Below are 24469 nucleotides of genomic sequence, written 5' to 3' on the forward strand. Positions count from 1 at the left end.
TTACTGGTAAAACTTTTTTCCTTTAGGGTCGTCTTATATTCAGGCTTTTTCTTTTTTTCCTAAGTTAATATTCAGATTTTGGGGGGTCGTCTTATAATCAGGGTCGTCTTATAATCGAGCAAATACGGTAATATTGTGTTATTCACTCCAAAAAGCCTAGCTTATTCCCTATTACTTTAACAGCCTCGATGAGTCACTTTAAAACATATATTTATGGTCAAAACAAGTATATCACAGTCTTGTTTTGTTTCAGTTTTGTGTTTATGCCGAATTGAATTTAAATAAACGTCATTTTTTCAGAAAAAATCATTGCCATGTGACACAAAAGAATGAACTGAAACTGAAAAAGCTTCTTGAAAGTTTCTGTGCTGGTTTTATATGATGAAAGCAGAAGTCCAATGGGAAATTAAATCTCATGGACGATAAAATACAGTGTGGGAAACTGTATCGGTAGGTCTTAGTCAGTCAATTCTCGTCTTGTCATACCCCTTGAATATATGTATTGTATTAAGCGCTGCGTAAATTGTTGGAGTTATATAAATAAAAGATAATAATAATAATGTTGGTTAGCATTGACAAAAATGTCTCCAGATAAACTTCCTTTATCTGGAGACGTGGAGGCTGCTATTGTCAGTTGTGATATTTTGGGTGATATGAAGTAGAGGACTGCATTGGGAGGCGTCCCATGGGACCCGCCAAGAAAGCTGCGGGCGCGGGCGGTTTTGCTGGGGTTGCGGGCGGTCAGGCACTGTACCTGCGGGTCCCGGTAATCCTGCGCAGTCCCGCAAGGCTGCCTTCTCGCTGCTCCCTTACAGTGTCTCCTCTCTTGCTCCGCCTAGGAACAAAACAGAGTCACTCCCGTGACTCCGCCTTGTTCCTGGGCGGAGTAAGAGAAGAGATGCTGTGAGGGAGCCACTCGAGGGCAGCCTTGCGGGACTGCCCGGGAAATCTGCCGTTCAGGTAAGGAGGTGGACTTGATTGGCCACAAATGTGGCGGGAGCGGGCAGGATTGGTAAAAAAATCAGCGTGAGCGGGATTAAAAAAGCAGTCCCGTGCAGGGCTCTAATATGAAGTCCTGCTTAATGATTTCTATATCATGGCCAAATTTAATGCCAATGAAAGTTGTGGGTTTTTTTGTTTTTTTTTTGGAAGATTGTGCATTTTTTGTGGCTTCCCAGGGTTGAGACACCATGGGTGCCTATTAGGTGATCTGGTTCGGGCCCCAGAACCGGTAACTGGCCCAAACATAACTGGGCCTTGCCTATTTATTATTATTAAGATTTATTTTAGATTTCTATATGAAGCAATTGATTTTGTCAAGATGGCTGATTTGCTCAATGCAGAACGCCATGCATAGTGTAACCAAGAACGATGAAGCTATGTGTTTTTTTTTTTGTGAGTTGCCATTTAATATGTTGGGTTTCAGCAAAAAAACATGTAGGTCATAAGTACAATAGTTTGAAGGATAAACACTTATGTAAATAATAGAACCGGAGTGTGTGTGCATGTACGCATGTAGTTAGGAGGCAGCTGGTACATATGTAAAATTTCTTAACATTTTTCATGTAGCTGAGAAAATAACATACATGATAACGAGGTTTGCTTCGCTCCAGGCATTATCACGTATAACTGCTACTTGCCTGAATAAAACCACAATTTTATGCAAATAGATACCCAGCAGTAACAGTTGCACAATGTTATTTTGCCTATGTCGTAACCTAATGTATTTACAGATTTTGATATGGGATTTTCCATAAAAGGACAGTCTAATGCTTCATGAAGCCTGTACAGAAAATGCATATTAACCCCTTTGTAGACAATTTAAATTCCTGGCTTGACACAGAAAACCATGCAGTTAATGACAATTGACATGCCTGGCACGTCATGCGGTTAAATGAGCTTAGAAAGTGCTCAGCTGGTGTTATTGCAATAATATTGACATCGACAGGACAGCCCACCGACCTCAGTGGGACCACCAACCCGCATCCTGAAAAGGTTAAAATAACCCCCTTGGATGGTTGTTATTCACACCAATCAAATAATTACCATGCTATTTTTTGAGGCATTTTAAGCTTCAATTTCAACTACCACAACTTCATACCTATCATTTTTCCTCTAAAAGATCCCTGACATGAAAATTTACAGATATATGACTTTTAAATAAGATATTTCTCAGGCAAAGTAAAAAAATGACACAATCTGCTTTCAGTAGTGATTACAATTTGACCTAGCACATTGTCATCAAATATACAGACGAACAGTAAGTCTTTGTTTACAAACATATTATTAGAATGTCCCCTGATTGTGTGAGCTAGAGGTGGACCCCCAGCCAGGGCGGATTTGATTTAAATAGGGCTACAACCAACGAATATTTTCATAATCGATTAGTTGGCTGATTATTTTTTCGATTAATCGAGTAATCTGATAAAAAAATAAATGTACATTTTTCATTTATTTAAAATAATTTAATAAACAAACAGGATGTTAAAAACAAACAGCAGAATAAAAAAAACTTTGATAAAAATGCATTTCTTGTTTTTATTTCCCAACCTGCCCCCCCAAGTTATGCACATCTGAGCCCAGGCTTGCCACATTGCCTCCCAGATATGCCTTATACCCCCAGATATGCCACTCCGCCCTCTCCAAATATACCACCGGGCCCTCCCCTGAAATGCCTTATAACCCCAGATATGCCACATGCCTCCCAGATATCCCACTCTGCCCCTCCACATATGCCTCATACCCCAGTATGCCTTATACCCCCAGATATGTCACTCCATCCTCCCCACATATGCCTTATACCCCCCAGATATGCCATAGTGCCCTCATAGATTCACAGACTCGTTCACAGCACACTAACACATACTTTTATAAATAAGTACAGGATTAATCTTCACTGCCCCCAGGATTTTGATTCCCCTTAGTTTGCCCCCTTTACTTCTAACTGCACCTTAAGTGAACCTTATTAAATTAACCCTCAGTCCTCAGCATTACATTAACCCTGAAAACCCCAATAACCATAACTGTCCCTAAATTAACCCTAAACACCCCATTAACTATAACTGCCCCTAAATTAACCCGAAACACCCCATTAACCGTAACTGCCCCTAAATTAACCCCAACCTCCCCTAACTTTCAGCAGCACAAATATTAATTTTATACTCACAGTTAGATGAGTTGCTGAGCAGTGTGAACACTATAAGGAAATAGGCGGGGTCAATCATCAGTGTGACTGCAGGGGGGGACGGAGAATGAAAGGGGCAGGGCCAATACTCAGAGTGACTGCAGGAAAGGACTGTGAGAAAGAAGGGGCGGGGCCAATCCTAGTAAGTAGTAACTGCTGTGAGTCACACTGAATGAAACGGATTTTAAAACGAGGGGTATTTTTCAGAGCATTTGCTCGGAAAAAACCCTCATCTTATAATCGATAAAATTCAACTAATCGATAATGAAATTCGTTGGCAACGATTTTCATTTCGATTAGTTGTTGCACCCCTAGATTTAAATCATGATTCGAATCAATAGTCAGTAAGATGCGGTTTAAATCATGATTTACTGGTAGTTATAATCTTTAATATTTGCAACCAGGTTATTAGAGTAATAACCTGTCAGATTAGGAAAACAGCTATATCAACAAGAATGTAGTTTAATAGGTTAATCACTTATATATCTTGAGAACTCTGGGTCCACTTGCAGGTTGAATACAGATACTGCATTCACAAGTAAAATATTTAAAAAATAATAAAAACAAATATGGGGGAAAAAAGCTAAAAAAAGTGGTAATTATACATCAGAGGAACCATCCAGTTCCAGCAAAATGTAAAAAAAAGTCCAAAGAGAATAAAATGTAAAAAAATAAAACATAAAGTTTATTATTATGAGCAAGTGCTAAAATAAGTGCTGTATCGTCCCAAAAATCTTGACATGGAAAGAGTTAAAGTAAAAGCATTTCAAATACTGAAGGGGTTTCTAATTTAAAAAAAATTATGGTTTGATGGGGTAAATTGGAGTGGCCGGGCTCGAAGATAGGGTATAGGCAGGGCCGGCCTTAGCGGTGTGCGACCTGTGCGACCGCACAGGGCGCCATGGTTGCAGGGGCGCCTGACCGGGACTTAGATTAAAGCATCGTTTTTTTTTTTTTGTTTTTTTTTTAAACTTTATTTAACATCATTGATGTTAAATAAAGTTTAAAAAAAAAAAACGATGCTTTAATCTAAGTCCCGGTCAGGGGCGCCGAGCGGTTGCTCGTGAAGTTCTCGGCAACCGCTCGGCGCCCCTTACTGTCCGTGACTCCGTCGCGGTGCCAGCATCTCATGTTGAGCGCCGGACTACACCGGCGCTCAACATGAAATGCCGGCAGAGCGAGAAGACGGATGCCTCCCGCTCTTACCGCAGGACTCCGGCAACAAGGTAAGTGGGGGGGGGGTAGTTTGAAGCGGCAGGGGGGGGGTAGTTTGAAGCGGCAGGGGGGGGTAGTTTGAAGGGGCAGGGGGGGGTAGTTTGAAGGGGCAGGGGGGGGTAGTTTGAAGGGGCAGGGGGGGGGTAGTTTGAAGGGGCAGGGGGGGTAGTTTGAAGGGGCAGGGGGGGTAGTTTGAAGGGGCAGGGGGGGGTAGTTTGAAGGGGCAGGGGGGGTAGTTTGAAGGGGCAGGGGGGGGTAGTTTGAAGGGACAGGGGGGGGTAGTTTGAAGGGACAGGGGGGGGTAGTTTGAAGGGGCAGAGGGGGGGAGGTAGTTTGAAGGGGCAGAGGGAAGGGGTAGAGGGGAGGGGTAGTTTGAAGGGGTAGAGGGGAGGGGTAGTTTGAGGGGGGGTAGTTTAAAGGGGCAGAGAGGGCGGGTAGTTTGAAGGGGCAGAGAGGGGGGGTAGTGAGGGGGGGCGCCAGAGGAGTAGTCCGCACAGGGCGCCACAACGCCTAAGGCCGGCTCTGGGTATAGGTACAGCCTGACCAAAATGGGTGGTATCACTGTACTCGGGAGATGTTGCTGAACACATATTAGGGTCTTGTTTGAAAGTGACATACACCAGGAGTTGTAAATCCATACCTAAAGCTCAATTTTTGTGGTAAAAAAAACACAAAATACATTTCTACCACAAAGTTTGACAAAGGGTGGTAGTAGAAAAAAGCAGGAAAAAGCAAAAAAGCATAGAAACATTGGGTATTTCTAAACTCAGGACATACTAGAATCTGTTTAACATGTTTTTTCATTAGCTTTTTTGGATGAGTAAAAGATTTTTCAAATAAAAGTGAGAAAAAGTGTTTTTAATTTTTCATCAGTTTTTTTATTTTTTTCATAGGAAATTAGATAATATAGTAAAAAAATGGTATCTGAAGAAAGCCCATCTTGTCCTGAAAAAAGCAATGTATAACTTGTGTGGGTTCACTAAATGGGTGAGGAGAAAATCTAAACACGAGTGTTAAAAGGGTACAAAAAGTAAAAAAAAACAGCTTGGTCCTTAAGGGGTTAAAAAACCTTTGATTAAAATAATAATAAAAAAAAATGATCATCATTTATAATCCACCCTGCCCCCTACATCTCTTTATTGGGGTGCTCAAAAGCTAAATGCTATCCCACTTTATGCACCCACTAATAACTTGGATCTTTCAGGTCACCAGTGTATTTCAAATAGGCATTCCAGTCATATGATACCTTAATCGGTTCCTTTTACATTTTTATAAATGATAAATTAACCTCTTTACGACTATTTTCGTAATTTTGTACCCTTTGTTACAATGGCTGTTTTAACATTTCTGTGGTGTTTGTATTTCACTGTAAATTACTGAACCCACACAAGAATAGCTTTCTTTAGATACAATTTTTGATTGTATCATACAGTATTATATATATATATATATGTTGAATTGTGTGTATGTGTACATATATATATATATATGTATATACCGTATTGGCTCGCTTATAGGCCGCACCCGATTATAGGCCGCACCCTAAAAGTTAGGTGCTTTTCTAAAGAAAAAAGTTTCCTAGTGAAAAAAACATAGAATATATATATACTGTCACTCTTCCCTCCCCCCGATATATACTGCCACTCTGCCCTCCCCCGAGATATGCTGCCACTCTGTCGGTCCCCCCCGGGATATGCTGCCACTCTGCCCCCAAGATGTGACCAACCCCGACTTACCAGAGCAGACTCTTGCGGGGCCGGCAGGGGACATCTACGCAATACACGTAGACAACTTCTGGTGAAGAATGTTAAAGCACCCCGTGGGAATTCCCGGCAAGGGATATTGTTCCGGCAGCGGAATGCCGGCAGCGGAGGTTGTTTACGCGCATCGCTGCTGCCGGTGAACGTCTGCACGATCCGCTTAGACAATCTCCCGTGCCGGCACCCCCCGCCCCCGTGGAAAGGCACAGTGGCATATTGGGGGTTAAAAGGCATATCAGGGAGGCAGAGTGGTATATCGGGGGTTAAAAGGCATATCAGGGAGGCAGAGTGGCATATCAGGGAGGCAGAGTGGCATATAGGGGTGTATAAGGCATTTTTTGGGGGGCAGAGTGGCAAATAAAAGGAAATAAAAACAAAAAAATAATTTTTCTCAATCATAGTTTTTATTAAACATGAAAAAATAGTTCACGTGTGAATTTATATTTACTAGTAAAACTTTTTTCTTATAGGGTTCCTTCCCCCCCCCCAAATTAATAGTAACATTTGGCGGGGTCGTCTTATAACCAGGGTGGTCTTATAATCGAGCAAATACGGTAGTCTGAAGCCAGCATTCTCAACTCGCTGTTCTCAGGACTTGTACCTTCCCTTTATAGTATTACCCCCTTTTCTATTCAGTTACAGTGCATGTTTGTTGCAAACTAGTTTACAAGCCTTTGTTAACATGAGGTGGAAGAGAAAGGAGATACGTTCAGTTTCCAAAGATCCCAGGTTTTATAAAGCAGAACACTTCCTTATTTTTAACCAATTATTTCCAAAACTGTTACATTGATTGACAAAAACTGTGAGCTCCGTCTTAGAAGGATGATCTGCTCTCACCACTGTTTGAAGAACAGTCAAGGCCGCATGGAAATGCCTGTGTTAAGACAACCTTGAAATATATCAGCAATTTTGCAACTTGGCTAGCAAATATTTGCTTACATAATACAATGTAAATATTATTTATACCTGGACGCTGCAACAGTGGAGCCACAGTGATTTCACATTGATAGCGATAAACATGCTTCATATTGGCATCAGACTTCTACACATTTGTTGATTTATGAAAACATTTTGTCGTATAGCATGGATCATTCTTGCTTTCATAAAACCTGCAGTTTTTTGGCTGACCACATTAATATGGGCAAAGTATACAGAGAATGCTATTTATTCGGCTGCCAGCCAACATGTTTTAATATATAGTCTCCATACAGGTAAAAGTAAAAAGGATAGAGACATAACCATTATTATTTAAATGTTGGGGAGTCTGGTTTATAATTCCCATCTTGGATGCATTTGGAGCAGTAAAAATATTTGATATTATTGCTTTCTGATATTATTTTATATGTATGATGACATAGTTCAATAAATTGGCAAAAAAGTGTGGGGACTCTAAACGAGTGAGAGGGGAAACTATAACTGGACCAAGACATAGCAAAAGTGCTAATATGTTTTGGTGACACTTTGGTTATGAAGAGGTTAATAAAACAAAGGAAAAGTGGTCTGTGTTCTGACACCACTTTCTTGATATTAGGATATTGTGTAAATATATAAATTTATGATCTAGAACTGTAAAAAAACACTGTCCCCATGTCATACAAATTAGTTTTTATTTCTAACCGTAGAATACTTCTTAATTTCAAAATTCCAAACACTCCCTGGAATTCTTTTTACATTAGTGCCAAACCTTGTATTTGTTTTTCACAAGTGTAGCAAAGCTCTGTGCAGATGTTTATCATCTCTGGTCATAATCCATACGCAAATTCAAAATAAAAAGATTTATTTATTTGCAGAATTGTCAGGTATGTCAGGTATGGGGGGTATGATGTATAGAAACCGTGACTATTTTTTTAACCTTGCAGAAAAATCATTTTTTACACTGAAATACTTAATAAAAAACAAAAAAATAAATTCTGAACATAAATTAACCAACTGGAGGGTCTATATATAAAATATATATAACTATATAGACCCTCCAGTTGGATAATATATGCTCAGAATCTGTTCATATACAATAACGATACAAAAAGAACAGTGATCTGCATGCGCTTTAAAATCCAGGAGAATGTACGAAACATAGCTGAGAGCTAAAAATTTTAATTCTTGTTTCCGTTTCAAAGGTAGACTCTGTCCATGATGTCATGTTACTTTTTTTTAAAAAGGGAAATAGTAAACTAAATAAACCAAAACAAATTCCTCATAAAAAAAAAGTATGCAATAAATGTTTTTGCCATATTAACGAAATGAAATAAAACATATTGTGTTAGTATAATCTGTTTGTAGGCGCAACTAGATATACCCAGGCTTGAGTTTTCCTATTGTGTGTCATGTGACATGAGTGGGATAATGCGTTTCTCTTTGTTCCTCCGATTACGTGTCATGCCAGCTGTTGGGCTCGGGGTCTTAATTCAAAACACAAGCTGGCATTGTATATGCTGGTGTCGCCATTGTCTCCATTTACAAACTGGTAATAAATAATTTACCAGACTTTACTGCGGGATACTCTTTTTTTCCAAATGACGACTATGAGCGGATGCTAAGTTTCAACACTACTGTGACACACAAGGCAAAGACTTGTCCGAGATCAAAGTCTTGGCTACCTTTACAGTAAGGATAGTGAAAGTCACATGAGGTGGTGCCACCTGGCCCCATACTAGTAGCGTGGCAGATGACACAAAATTGAACAGGGGGTGTACTACGAGACGAGTGATGGTTAAGCTAATTGTATGTGTTTTGTTTGTGACCAAATGTGGTTGAGAGTGGTGTGTGGCTGAGATGTGCGTAGAACTGTATTTTGAGTGCTTGTGTTTTGGTTCAGAATACCATTTGCGTTAGCTTGGCCGAGAGTAGTGTGTTTGAACTAAGACTAAGAGTGATCAATATGATTACAAATGGTCTGCATTAGTTTATCTGAGGGCAATCACTGGGTTTGTGTTTGTGTCAGTGTGGCAGAGAATTGTGTGTATGAGTGTGTGTCAGTTTAGTTGAGGTTGGTCAGTGTGTCTCCTTTCCCCCAGTTTTGCCTCAATGTCAGTCTGATCAAAAAAAATCACTTCATTTGTAAATCCATTGCATTTCAGGCCATAGTTGCCTAGTTCAAGCAATATCCTGCGTTCATTTTCTTTGGAGAATGTCGTTTGGCCCTGCCGGTTTTATTTAAACTCATGACTCTTATTTCTAACAGAACAAAGAATCTTTCTATGAGTGACCTTGCTCTAATGTTACTATTGCAGGACAGGCAGGGGTGTCATCAGTCAGGACAGGCAGGGGTGTCATCAGTGTTATTTCCATATCCACCATCATTCATGAAACTGATGACATGAGTGTTTCTTAAATAGATGTTTTTTCCTCACAAGCAACACAATCTGTAGACCCCATGATATTGGGGAACGCCCAACCAGTAAAAGTCTCCCTTGATTCCTCGTCGGTATTGGTCTGAAAAGTTTTGTGTATCACAGTGTCTTGCAGACACATAGTAGCTGTGCGTAGGAACACAATTTGCCTTTTACAAAAAAGGTGGGAAAAAAAAGAAGTGGGTCCTTTATGCAGCCCAATTGCATTGAGATTCTTTTTACCATTAACACTGAAGTGATAAACTAAGCACAACAAACCTGTTTTAGTGATAAAAAGGCTCAACAGTAAGCTTTGCTAAACAAGAAAAGATTTTCGCATTGATGCATTTTGGTTTGTACTGACATAACGACTTCGGTTGCGAATGCTTGTGTCTTGTGACCAGTGCACTTTACTCAGGGTGTGGGAACTTGGTATGCAGTATGCTTTTCCTAATCACAAGACCAGGTTACTGCTCTTTTCCTTTGAGATATGATTTATATAACTGTCATCGTGTTGCATATTGTATATATATTTTTAATATAATTATAATTGTATTTTAGTTTTTACAGGCATGTCAGTACCCCAAGACATAATCATCAAGTAATGAGAAAGGAGAGAGGGGATTGTTCTAAGCCTTCTCATCATGAACCACCTATCAGATGATGTACCCTACGCCCGGAGTAGCCTTTTGGGCTCCCATAGCTCTGTGCATGAAGTCCAGTCAGTCAACAGTTCTGAGTTGGTGGCCAGACTTGAATCCTACGAAAGCTCAGGAAAAAAAGGAATTTCTGATGTTAGAAGAACTTTCTGTCTATTTGCCACTTTTGACTTTTTGTTTGTCACTCTACTGTGGATTATAGAACTAAATGTAAGTAAAGCAGAAATGTACATTTCTATCTGTTTATAGAAAGTGGAATTGGCTTTACAACTTTGTCTGTATTATTTTACGGTGGGGGGTTGACTCAGATGCATAGCTTCCATCACTCTCAGTTTTGCCAGGACTGTTCTGATTTTGTTGATAGGCTTTCTGCTTTTGTTTCAGCAGTGTGGTGAGATAAGAGTTTTTATCATGGTGATGTAGCCTAAGAGAGTCAGCCTTTTCGACAAAAATTCAGGAGATAGTACACTATCTTGATTGATAGTAGAATTTAGGCCAGAAGTAGCGTTATATAATATAAACATTTTGTGTACCCCATAAATGTATCTTTAATTTACAGATATATAAAAATAAAAAATAAAACTTAAGTATCATTCATAATAACTTATCTCTCCACATTGTGAATATACAAAGCAAGTAATTCTATCTTTCTGCTATTGATGGGTGCCCTATAGTAGTTGGAATAAGTCGTTTTCACTTGTTTCTAAAGAAAACCAGCAGAAAATACTATGATTTCCGTTTTAGCAATTCATCTTCCCAGTGTATATTTAAAAAGAATGCACTTTATTTGGATGCACCATCTGAACTAGTGTTCTGTGACACAATTTTATTTTTGTTTGTTTCTTTAGTCAAATGGTGGTATTATGGACGCCTTGCAGAAGGAGGTTGTGCAGTATGACTACTATTCTTCATTTTTTGACATATTTGTAAGTACACTCTTTTGAATTAATATATTGTTCAACCATTTTCTGTTCACTTGACTTACAGGCCTGTAATTACATGATTTTTACCATAAAAGACATCAATGTGATGGTATGCTTGAAATGTGCATAAAGCTATGCTGAACGTTAGCAGGGAGCAGCAATTCTATTAACGACATTCTCTTATTGCTCCTGCATCCATAAACATTTATTTTACTGCAGAATGGTATTTGGTGATTGATTGTGATTGTTTCTGTGGAGGGCAATTAGTGGCTATCCCCAACCTTATCATTGCCTACAAGCAGAAAATGCCTGTCAGTCAGAGAAAGCAGTTTGTAAATGTAATGTAAAGCCATGACGGTCCTGACACGTCAATTGTCACTAACTGTATGTTAGTGCATGACGTGCCCAGACCGTCAGTTGTCATCAAGGGGTTAAAAGAAGCCTACACCGATTCCATTGTTGTATTAAATGTCAACATACATTTTCTATGCATTTATGACTGTGAAAGGGTCTTTCCAGCCATCATATGCACTTTAATGCATATGATAGCTGCCTGATGTTGCTTTTGCAAATGCATGGAAGGGGATGTGTTCAGCAGCTCTAGTGCTGGCTCAGTGAGCGCTGCAGATGGAAGTCTATGCAGACCCCATGTGCATGGGGAGCAAGCTACTGATTTCCTGCTTCAAGCAGCCAGTCGTTGACAAGAAATGTCAGACCACGGAGGAGGGCAGCTGCTGCAGCAAGGCTGCATCCTGTAGTTCTGATAATTGCTTTATTATTTTTTTTCTTCTGAACTATGCATATTGTAGTACTCCCAGAGTACTTTAATATGCATTCTTATTTTAATGGAGGTGTCAGGGACACTAAACTGTCCCATTAATGATAAATAATGTCTCCCGTTTTATTTCATTTTACAGTTGTAGCCGATAATCTGAATACATGTTTCCTTTCTGTTCACAGCTGCTATCATTCTTTCGTTTTAACGTGCTAATTTTTGCATATGCAATGTGCAGAATTCGTCACTGGTGGGCTGTAGCGGTATGTTTCGGTCATCAAACTAAAAATAAAATGTGCATGGCATTGTGTATCTTAAATTGGATCTAAATTTTGAAAACTTCAACAGAGAAGCTTACGTTCAAAAAAAGTGATTACTGTACTTAACATTATAAATCCCTAGTGCTGCCTTTTTAACAAACCCTTCCCAGAAAGGTTATGTGATTTAACCTCCAGAAGAAAGAATAAAATTAAAAATGAAAAAGTTTTATTTGCTTAAAATTCTAGAGCAAGCTTTGTCTGGAACAGCACCTTAAAGCAGTGATGTATTTTGGTTGAGCACCACCCTAGGCTTGACCCAGGGCAGCATCCCAGCCACCCCACCACCACTTGCCTCCGCGACCACTGTCCTCTACGCTGAGCACTGAAATGTGATTTCATATCCCAGTGCGCTGTATTTTAAGGTCGTGCTGCACCAACAAAGTTCCTAGTAGAGATAACTGATCTCCCCAAGCGGCCTATGGAGCAGTATCACAATGGGGAACCTGATAATCCGGTAGTGGTCTGCACCCCATTATGCTGTTTATGGGCTACCATCCCCCCTGGGGGGCTAGGCCAGAATACTCCACTGCATTTAAACAGACATAATAGTGTCTAACACTTCTTAGCATGCTTGAATTTATACTCTACATGTTTAGCATTCCACAAATGTACAATTCATGTTGTATCTGTAATGCAAGAATTAGACAAACTCCATCTTCAGGGTCCCTGAAGTATAACTGATTGAGTATTATTCTCTTTTTACACAAAAAATTATATTTTTGTGTTATATTATATGCAGCAGTTTGTGAATGTTAAAAATCTTGTATTGATTATTAGTCAGCCGACTACCATATTTATTTTTATGACTTTAACACAAACACACATAACCCTTTTTTTCCTGTTTTATGTTTAAAGGTTACAACAGCAGCAACGTGTGCCTTCTTGTTAGTGAAAGTGATTTTATCCAGGGTACGGTACTATATTTTCTGCCCAATTGAATGCAAGAAGATCTATATTGAATAAAAATATGTATTCCTGTTTCTTTCTTTTAGTTATTCTCGCAAGGTGCTTTTGGCTATGTCCTCCCTATCATGTCTTTTATCCTGGCATGGATAGAGGCCTGGTTCCTGGATTTTAAGGTCCTACCCCAAGAGGCAGAGGCAGAAAACCGTGAGTTAAAATAATAAAATTTTCCATTGCTTCTGTTGTACATAAAAGACTAAATCTAATTACAACATACACCTTCGGAGCATTCACTGTTATGATACAAAGACAATACAGAAGCCAGAATATGGTCCGTGTTAGTACTCCATTTTCTCAATGCAGTAAATTAAATACGCTATAGTTTTAAAAGGACAGTAAAGCTGATTTACTGCTCATTTTAAGTTTAACTTCTATTTACCCTAAAAACTTTACTTGCATGAGCCTATCCCTTTAAAAATTGTCTTTGTTCATTTTGGCTGATATCATAGATTTCATGTACCCAACCACGAGTGGTAGGTGAGTTGAATATGAAACGTGCCATCTTAACCATCCAAAGCAAGTTACTCTTGTGAAAAAGAGTACCAAAAAAAACCTGCAATTCTAACAAAATGCCCAGATTTGTTTTCAAGGTTTATGAAAGCAAACTATGCCTTCAATATGAAATAACATCGTTTACCTGGGAAATGCTGCTTTTTTTAAGTTTAACACATATTCCCAAGCAGGCAACGCCACTGGGTGTTCCGCATGTGCATGTACAGGCCTTTCAGTTTTACCGGTAATTTACATAAAGGAAGTATTGATTCCTTTCCTGATATTTTTTATAGTTCCTATATAACTGTACACTATCCATATGATGCCGTTATTAATACTTTTGTATTTATATGTGGGATTTGTGTGTGGCACTAGGTTCTTTAACATTTGTACAAGAAATTGGTTCAACATATTTTCCGTTAAGATATGTTTCTATATTTTAGCTCCTTATATTTTATGTACTAAAATGTATTTACTTGCAAGACCAAGGACCGATTAAGGTCCATGCATTAGGGGAGATGGGCAAAAGGGTTCTTCTACGCCGTCAAATTCTATGTTCCTATAATACTTCCCTTGGGTTTGAAAAGACATCATATACCTAGGTGAACATCTTTTTTGCAAGCTGTAAGCAGCTTTCATGGATTCCAAAACCATCCCACAAAAGTATATGGTTTTGAAAAGCAGACAACTGTGCTACATCACTTGGGTTATTTTGACACTTTTCGTTTAGTCATTTCCTCATTAGTCTCTTTTGTGGTCGGTGACAAAAATAAAACGGCTTTTTTGCACACCCTCTGTGATTGTGCTTGTTAAACTATACTTTAGTCAGGTCAGCAGGGTAATTGTTTTATTAAAGTATTTTTTTTTATTATTTTATAAGCCCCGATGACATTTAAAACTTAAAAAATACTTTCTTGTCACTTCTTAGATGCCTTATTCTACTTTTTCCCCCTTGAAGGAAAATAGTTTTGATTCTCTCACTGATCTCCCTGACTTTTGATCACACAGTGATCTAAGGGAGTGGTGCCACCTTTTGACCCGGGGTACAAGTAAAAGACCGTGGCCCTATCGGCTCCTTACCAACAACCTCAGATAACTGCCATATGTACTAGCACACACACACACTTGCACACATACTTTCACCCTAACACATACAGATACACTTGCATGCCTACACTGATACACACTCATACAAATACACACACTGACACTGACCCACATTAACAACACTTAATCTCACACTAATACATACTTACAGATACTCACAACTAACATACATACTCCCTTACCCTCTGGTCTTTAGAGCCCTTTAACAGCTGCTCGCACAGTGTATAAGAACTAACCCTTTTACTGCATCTTTTTATGGGACCTTTCTACTTCCATTAAGTCAACTGGAGACCCCCTCAGAGATTTCTTTTTGTAATCTTTGTGCAGTGTCAGCACTGACACTTCAGGAATTGAGTACACAAGCTGATTTTTAAAACCTTATAACATAAAAGGGTTTGGTGAATGTGGTTAAGGGGTTAATTGTGACTGTAATTCTATAGATACAGTATTACTAAGTTGGTAACTTCGTATCTCGTGAAACTGTCTGCTGTTTTTGTTTATGAGTTGTAAGATATGTTTAGTTATGGAATTGGGCACTCTCTTGTGAGTTTCACACCCACTGGAATTCCACCAGAGATACTGTAATAAATGTTTGATTGTTTCTCTGCTTACACACACATAAAAGGTTGTGTTCATGGCTTGATATTCAGAATGCTTGTTGCTGGACCCATGGGTATTTTTAGTGCAAGGAAAGAGCTTACACATCAAGCTTGTACCTAGTGAAACACCCTTTAACAACTGAGCTTCAGCTCGGAGGAGTATGACCTATTTCCAGTTGTCCACCGTTATCTGCAACTGATTCCTATTTGTGTATTCTTTAGTAAATATGTGCTACATGGTTTTCATTTTTGTGATAACGATTATGTGGTTAATTTTTGAATAATGTCAACAAGTACCATCCCCTGAAATGCCTAAAGTGAAAGTTTTCCTGTTATCTCATTTGGCACTATGAAATATGATAATACATTTTAATACATACATGATGCCATATGAAGAAAATGTAGTTCAACGTGTTCTGTAAGCCTAGAACACTGTAACCTGAAAAAAAAAACAACACCGAAATATGCAGATTTTCCAGATATTGCCACGTGCCTTCAAAACTAAGTAACTAATTGATTAAGTTAGTAACAGTATCTCATGCCTTACTTTATGATTGCCTTTGGTTTCAAACACTTTGTGGAAGAATAAATGTGTAAGTATGCAAACAATTTAATTAAGTGAACTAGTTTTATTTGTTTTATTAGTTTAAATGTCACAGTGCATTTAACAAATGACTACTTTCCAGGACTCTTGATGATACGAAGTGTCTCTGAACGGGCTTCCCTTTTGCCACCTGCACCAGTGTCAGAGGGACTGTTTTATTCACCACCCGAATCTCCAGCAGGTAAACAGAGACGTTTTTCCAATTATTATGTCCAAATTGTATTTCCATTTTCTGAAGCACTTACTAAAAGCAAGTGCTGTTTTGAAACCTGTCTCTGCTGGAGAGAAATACAAATGTATGCATTATTATTATTAGATTTATATAGTCCGTTATTCCTTAGAGATGTGTATATGTTTTAAACCCGCAGATTACAGAAAACCCAATGTGTGTTAGGCCAACTTCATCAGGGGGAAACAAACATAATGACAAGAAAGTGCCTTTATATAACCTGTTTTTGCAGGAACCTTAGATATAATTGGATAATAATTGTCAGTCATGACCCATCTCACATTTACCGTATTTCCCCATGTATAAGACGCACCTTACTTTTGGGGCCCGAAATTTGAAAATATATATTGTATTTGCTCGATTATAAGACGAGGGTTTTTTCAGAGCAAATGCTCTGAAAACTACCCCTCGTCTTATAATCGGGGTCGTCTTATAATCAGACCTCAAATAGGTCTGACTATGAGACGACTAAGATCCAGATCCCCCGCAGCTGCAGGGGACCTGGATCCTCCTGTCCCCCCCCGCCCCACTTACCGGTGCTTCTGAGTCCCCGGTGTGTAGCCGGGGCAGTGTGTAGATGTCACCGGCACCGGTGCGGGGAATTCCCTCTGACAGTCGGGGAAGGTCTGCGCGATGGACACAGACAACCCCCGCTGCTAGCCACACCTCCTTCCGGCTGCAGCGTAAATTGTCGCGTAGACATCTACACGCTGCCCCGGCTGCATGACAGGGGAGTCAGAAGCACCGGTAAGTTTGGAGGAGGGAGAGGGAGGGAGTGTTAAATGGGGGCATAAGGCATTTCTGGAGGCAGAGTGTTCTATGAAATGCCTTTTAACCCCCTTAATGCCACTCTGCCTCCAGAAATGCCTTTTTAACTCTCTATACGCCACTCCGGCTCCTGAAATGGCTTAAACCTCCCTATATGCCACTCTGCCCCATAATATGCCTTTTAACCCCCTTAATGCCAGAGTGACATATAGGGTTATAAGGCATTTCTGGAGGCAGAGTGGCACATAGGGGGCCAAAAAGCATATCATGGGGCACAGTGGCATATAGGGTTAAAGGGCATATCATGGGGCACAGTGGCATATAGGGGTATAAGGCATTTCTGTGGCAGATGTGCATAACTGGGGGGCAGGTTGGTAAATAGAAGGAAATAAAACCAAAATATTTTTCTCAATCATAGCTTTTAATTAAAAAAATAGTTTACATGAATTAACATTTACTGGTAAAACTCTTGTCCTATAGGGTCGTCTTATATTCAGGCTTTTTCTTTTTTTCCCTAAATTAATATTCAGATTTGGGGGGTCGTCTTATAATCGAGCAAATACGGTATATTACCTAAAGTTATTGTACTGGCTGTCTGGGCATGATATGAGTGTGATTGATGTTAGCTGTTAGCAATCACACTCCTATCATGCTCAGGCAGCCAGTACATAAACATAACTTTCAGCCTCCCTGTGCCCCCTACACACGTATCCATGCTATCACACACACACACATATTCATTCATTTACTCCCCCACCCATACCTGAACTGCAGATCTTCTGGTGCCGCTCACAGACTTCCGTGGGGGCTGCTGTTTCCCTCTGCGTTACTCGAACAGGAACAGAGCGGAGTCATGTGATGTACATTCACATGACTCCACTGTGTTCCAGTGTTGCCTTGACAGAACAAGACACGCTGCTGAGCAACACGGAGGTAAGCAGCAGGTAAAAAATAAAATAAATAAAAATCTACCACCACTGTATAAGACGCAACCAGTTTTTAGACCCCAGATTTTTTCTAAAAAAAGGTGCATCTTATACATGGGGAAATACGGTAATTGGATGTCACAAGATAGTGAGGAAACATCCTTAACTACGCAACCTTAGAAATGATTGGAAGGTGATTCTGTCAATGATGACACACCTCCTGTTTTATTGGATATCACATGAAAATAAGGCAACATCCTGAATTAAACAACCTTAATTTAAAATAGAACTCTAAAGTTATATTATAACAAATCTTTGAATTCAGTATAAATTATTAAGGTTACAAAAAAGGGTTGGATGTGTGAGTTATTACCAAATGGTAAGTAATAATGAAAGGTAATCACGAAAAAGCTGTGTAATTAAAGCCTTCATTCATCCCAAAAAGTGCCAATGTTTTTAATGTATAAAAGCTGCTTGTGGGTGGACATACAGATAATGGAGTTCTCACAGTATAAGTGTAGTTAAGTTTGTAAATTACTGTAGTGCTACAATGATAATGAGTTTGCGTAGTTTCCTTTTGGTATTGGAGAATTGGGAATTCAAGAGTTGGGGGCATTATACTGTACCTTTGAAGGAGCAGAGAGACATCTGTTATGAATAGGGCATAATGGCCATGTAGATATATTGCAGCGTATTGGATATTAAATATTGGATGAAAATGAATGCTGAAGAACCTGGAAAATAGAAAAGAGGATTTTAAAGTGGATCTGCTGTTTTATAGGAGACCAAGGCATCATTTTCAGTATGGAGGTAATGGCATTCTGGAGGAAAGAAAAGAGAATTCTGGTGACTGGGTTGAGAACAGATTGTAGAGCATATATGTATGAAGCAGGAAACCAATGAGCAAGGAGTTGCAGTAGTCTAGATGGGAAATGCATAATTATTTTGGTTGCAGATTGAGAGTGTAGTGGGCAATTTTAGCAATATTTAGAAAAAAAAAAGCTTCTTCCTTAATAGGGGTCTTAAATGATAAGTAAATCCAGTTACCCCTAGTAAGTAAGTCAGTGTAAGATGAAATTGGAAGTTAGTTGTTGGGTAGGATTTTGGCAGAAAAATAAGTAGCTCAGTCTTAATCTTAATTGAGAATGCCAGAACCTACCACTACATGTTTATGAAAACATTTATTTGCTTTTTTAGATCTGCATGTGTAAGTAGAGTACAAATATTTTTGGTATAGAGATCATGAAGTTATTATTATTATTTTGTTTATGGTACCGTCATATTCCAAAGGGCTATGCAATATGCAAGCTGGGCATAACCAGCTGTACATCACAATTTGGATTTACATGAATTATGAAAATTGGTATATTAAGAATATTATTTTATACTCTATTTCTACTTTTTTTTCACATAACTAAAATCTGGAATTGTCGGTATGTTCCCAGGGGTCTGGAAACCGTTGTGGTATTAACAGGTGCCTTGACAATCGTTTGGTGCTTTCAGTATTGCCTTTAGCTTTCCTGGTATAAACAAACTGTCAACCCATTGTAAATTCCCTATGAAAAATGTGTTTTGTATTTCAGTTTACAGGAAGGAAGGGGTGTGGAACAAGATTAGAACCGTAGCTTGATTTATTTATTAATTTTACGCTAGGCAATTGCTTGATCAGCATTCATGTCTGTGTATGTGGATCAGTTCATAGATAGACAGATAGAAGCAGGTCTGCAGAAATAACACTCATATTTTAACCGCATTGATTTTTTTTTGTTTAAAGAAAACTTATGTAGAAAGACTCCTATTTGAGAAAAACTTCGGAATTTATAGTTTTGAAGAATATATTCTTAAACATTTTCAGAGAATACCTATTATCTAAAAACTAAAAAATCCTAAAAAACCTGCTAATACTTAAACCTTAATCAGACCTTAGTCTCACAACTCCCCTTGCTGTGTTAGCCTCTATCCGATAACTTTTTTCTAAGCTACTCCTTTCTCTTACCCTGATTCTCCACCCCATCACCACTTTTCTTGCACTCACTATGTATTTTAACCCTGCACCCCATTCACACCTCGGTTACCGAGTCTGACACTGGAAATATTATAAAGCATGAAATAACACCAAGGACCGTTCTTTGCATGTGCCCTTTGGAACGCTTGCTCTGTGTACCAGACTTACTATCATGTTTCATCTTTTATTTATCTTCCTTCTCACAAAAGCACATACTTGGATATGCTTATGAGACACCTCCTTCACTAGTACACTCTCATTTGTACTAAGAGCATGCACTTCAGCCATATTCCGTAGTTCACATACTAGAGGTAAAAAAAAAAACAACCCACCACTCGCGTCTAAAAATAAATAGAAACCCCCCCACACTTTTTATTTAAGTTGCAAAAAATGACTTACCTTTAGGATAAGCTGTAGCTTCAGAGCTGCAATGCAGTGACCTGTCTATGGTCATGTCTTTGCTCCACTTCTTGAAACCTGAAGCATCTAATTAGGGGCAGGAAAGAAATTCCCCCCCCTGGAACTCTCATGAAAGCCAGAGCTTTAATCACTTAAATATGATTATTCTCCTGGGTCTCGCACTGCTCATGAGACTGTTAATCAGTACTTCCCTCTTGACTCTGTCAGTGTGCACCATGACTATCCTTCTTTTTTGCCTTGTCTGATAAGACATAGCCACTTCCAAGATCACTACTTGACCCTCTTTTATGCTGTTTTTATGCCTCACCGCAAAACCAGTTCATTTCATTTTCCAATGTTTCCATCCACTTTCCAATTTATCCATCCCCCCTGCAGGTATATCCCACGGAACCAATAATCTTCCCTTCTTCTTCTATCCCAAGAACCTCCTGTCAACAATTAAAGAACTATTATTGCATCTACCCATTTCTTATCCTTCCCGCTGATACTTTTTCCCCCATTGATAGCTATCAAGTGTCTGGCCCCTTTCGTTCATGCCTTGCCTTTCTTCTATATCCAAACAGGGAATTTATTAACCCTGTGGTTTGTCTCGCCACAAGTTTGACTATAACCTCAAAAAGCAGCCCCATAACATCATAAGCCCTATGCCAGGCATGTCCAAACTTTTTTCGAAGAGTGCCAGATTTGATGAAGTGAACATGTGCGAGGGCCGACCATTTTGCCTGACATTTTCTGAACCATTAAAATTAAATGTAAATTAACTATTTTATGCAAAGTTTATTGAAAACGGCATACCACATCTATCCCTTTCTCACTATCTCCCCTCCCTACCCCCCTTCTCACAATCTCCCCTCTCCCTCCCTACCCCCCCTTCTCACAATCTCATCTCTCCCTCCCTACCCCCCCTTCTCACAATCTCCCCTCTCCCTCCTTACCCCCCTTCTCACAATCTCCCCTCTCCCTCCCTACCCCCCCTTCTCACAATCTCCCCTCTTCCTCCCTACCCCTCCTTCTCACACACTCCCCTCTTCCTCCCTACTCCTCCTTCTCACAATCTACCCTCTCCCTCCCTACCCCCTTCTAACGATCTACCCTCTCCCCCCCTTCTTACGATCTACCCACTCCCTCCCCCCTCCCTTCTCACGATCTTCCCACTCCCTCCCCCCCTTCTCACGATCTTCCCACTCCCTCCCCCCCTTCTCACGATCTACCCACTCCCTCCCCCCCTTCTCACGATCTACCCACTCCCTCCCCCCCTTCTCACGATCTACCCACTCCCTCCCCCCCTTCTCACGATCTACCCACTCCCTCCCCCCCTTCTCACGATCTACCCACTCCCTCCCTACTCCCCTTTGTAGGTCACTTACCGTCAACTCCTGTGTGTCCCGCCGCCGCCGCTGCTGCCGCCGCCTGCCTCTGCGCTGCCCAGAGTGCAGTGTTGGAAGCGTGAGGCGTTTGTCTCGGGTGCCGGCGCTTCACGCTGAGCGCCGGCACCCGAGACAAACGCCTCACGCTTCCAACACTGCACTCTGGGCAGCGCAGAGGCAGGCGGCGGCAGCGGCGGCGGCGAGCAGAGGAGTCAGTGGCGGAACTACCGGGGTCGCGACTGCGACCGGGCCCTGGAGTTCTGCCAGTCAGGGCCCCAAGGGGTGCCGAGCGGTTGCTAAAAACGACCGCTCGGCACCTCTTGGGCCCCTCTGACTGACAGAAATCCAGGGCCCGGTCGCAGTCGCGACCCCGGTAGTTCCGCCACTGCCTACAATTTCTTCATCAGATGCCCTTGTGGCTGTGTGTGCCGGCGCAGGGAGAAGGAAAGCCCAAATCTAGCGACGTCCGAGATCGCAAGATTTTGGGCTTTCCTTCTCCCTGCGCCGGCACACACAGCCAGAAGGGCATCTGATGAAGAAATTGTGTAGGGGAGGGTTAGATTTCAACCCTCGTCTACAGTCAAACATGAACCCTTTTTAAAGTTACTGTAGACGAGGGTTGAAATCTAACCCTCCCCTACACAATTTCTTTATGATATGCCCTTGTGGCTGTGTGTGCCGTCGCAGGGAGAAGGAAAGCCCAGATCTCGCGCTTTCCTTCTCCCTGCGCCGGCTGATGACGCCAAGTCCCATGGCTCACCTGGGGGGCCGTATCAGTCCGGAACGCGGGCCGCAATTGGCCCGTGGGCCGGACTTTGGACATGCCTGCCCTATGCCCTTTGCTGAAGCTTAAAGTAGGTTAGAATTGCGAGCAACTGACCTTTTAGGACAGCTCTTGTTTTTCCCACCCTTAGCTTTCACTAAGAAAATTACTGCGGGGGGGTTCTGATGAACAATATACTGGAGTGGGTGACAAGTAATAATCGGGTATTTTCTTATTTGGTTATAGAATCTGATGAGGAAACAGAAGAAAAACAGGACAGTGAAAAGCCTCTTGTATAGAGAAATGCAAAGGTGAGCTATAAATTGTATTGAGTTTGACGTATATGCTTATAACCTTTTTGACAGCTACACAAAAGAGAACTTTTTTAGTACCTTGCTAACTTTGTTGTTCCTATTTCTTTCTCCTATTAGGGCGGTAGCATTGCTTTTACTGCCTGAAGCCTTACTGCAAACACAGATGCATCTTTGTTGCCGGATATTCCCGCGGCACTGTTTACAAGAAATTAAGCCAATTGGAGCCTCTGACCTGGGTACGCATTACAAGGGCTTCTGTGTTTGCTTCTGCTTGATCTTTTGACGTGAATACCATAGGACTGCAGAATCCCAGTCGGTGTCCTGGAAAATCCCGAGGAAATGACTTGCTGAAACTATGAAGTGAATCTGCTCAGTTCTTTTGACATGTTGGCCATCTACTGCTTTTCGCACTTGGGGGAGTCCAGTGCCTTTAGGTTAATTGGCTGTGATAAGGCTACGTGACTTGCACTGGACTAGACTAGTGACTACTAATGTCTCTGTAGTGTGACAATGTAGGGCTTGTTTCAATACAGATTGTACAAAAACATGGACTGTTGGCTCTGCATTTTCACATTACCTATTCTGTATATGAAGAAAATATGGAAGATTGTATTTACTTACATTACACGATGCACGAGTTCTGTGGGTCTATTATGTAAAGACTACTATTACTTATTCAGGTTTTGTGCTTAGTCAAAAGTATCTGTTTTTATGAGTTCACCATCAAGCTGCACCCAGATTTTAGTGATCTGATACTGTATTTTATGGTTTGCTTTTAATCGATGCCCCTTGGGTAAATTACACATACTAAACATAGCAGGAGATCTTGTAAAGCTAACAGAAGTTACACTACTAAACCGTGGTCACATTTTATAGAGCCACAGATTAAGTTCACTTGAACCAGCCGTTTACAAGGAAGGTATGGGAGGCTAGGACTTCATGACTACTCAGTGATTTGAGAAGTACAGATACAGAGTCTGAAAAGCGAGATGAAATTCTGTCGGTACTTAAAAAAAAATGTTTTTGTCTTCCTGTCCTTTTGGGCCTGACAAACATAGTTTTATATGTTATGTCTCATATTCAATAGCTGGCTTCATTTATCTCTTAGTATCCTATACAAGTAGTATTTATAGATGTTATATTGTTTCATTGTTGGTTACTATACTTTCCAATAATTTCCAAAAATGCCTTTTCATACAATAATTGAATGTTAACAACATCAAAACTAAAGTTTAAAATATATCAAACGTTTCTTATTAATGCATGTAACATATAATTTTTTTGTGGATTTTCAAATAAAGAATTCATTCTCCTTTGCACCAAATATTTTACTATAATATGCTTAATAATATATTAAGCGTCTATCACACGCAATGTTTCACACCATCTGCACCTCAATTAAGGTTTTGTATAATTATATATATATATATATATATATATATATATGTGTGTGTGTGTATATATATTTAATACACTGCTCAGCACAGGTTTGATTATGATATGTAATTTAGTGCATTTTCGCTTATAATACTCATCTACTCTGACCAAAACTGTCCTTATATTAAATGTATATTGTAATTACTGCAATATTAAATGTATATATGTGTACATAAACAGATGTTGTATAACATAGAATTAATATACTTAATAAGGTATGTAGGGAACAGCCCACACATGGGGCGGCAATGACAGTATTCACACCAGCAGCAGGTTTCAAAAGTCAAGCGTGTTTATTTAGATGATGTAG

The 24469-nt window shown here is 40.1% G+C and overlaps 1 protein-coding gene across 2 annotated transcripts in view; it reads left to right on the forward strand.

The window, feature by feature from the left end:
• STARD3NL (STARD3 N-terminal like) overlaps positions 1-23584 on the forward strand; it is a 26670-nt gene extending 3086 nt beyond the window's left edge. The window contains exons 1-9 of one of the 2 annotated variants that reach the window (XM_053467005.1): positions 9690-9954; positions 10050-10357; positions 10996-11073; positions 12031-12108; positions 13021-13074; positions 13158-13275; positions 16013-16111; positions 22655-22719; positions 22840-23584. In XM_053467005.1, coding sequence (XP_053322980.1) covers positions 10133-10357; positions 10996-11073; positions 12031-12108; positions 13021-13074; positions 13158-13275; positions 16013-16111; positions 22655-22707 — 705 coding nt within the window. In that variant the 5' untranslated portion in view covers positions 9690-9954; positions 10050-10132 and the 3' untranslated portion in view covers positions 22708-22719; positions 22840-23584. Of the gene's footprint in view, positions 1-9689; positions 9955-10049; positions 10358-10995; positions 11074-12030; positions 12109-13020; positions 13075-13157; positions 13276-16012; positions 16112-22654; positions 22720-22839 lie in introns of those variants that run through there. The other variant, XM_053467004.1, reaches the window with a different exon arrangement.
• The last annotated feature ends 885 nt before the right edge of the window (positions 23585-24469 follow it).

Source organism: Spea bombifrons, chromosome 5 (assembly GCF_027358695.1).
Source record: "Spea bombifrons isolate aSpeBom1 chromosome 5, aSpeBom1.2.pri, whole genome shotgun sequence".
Taxonomy (NCBI): domain Eukaryota; kingdom Metazoa; phylum Chordata; class Amphibia; order Anura; family Pelobatidae; genus Spea; species Spea bombifrons.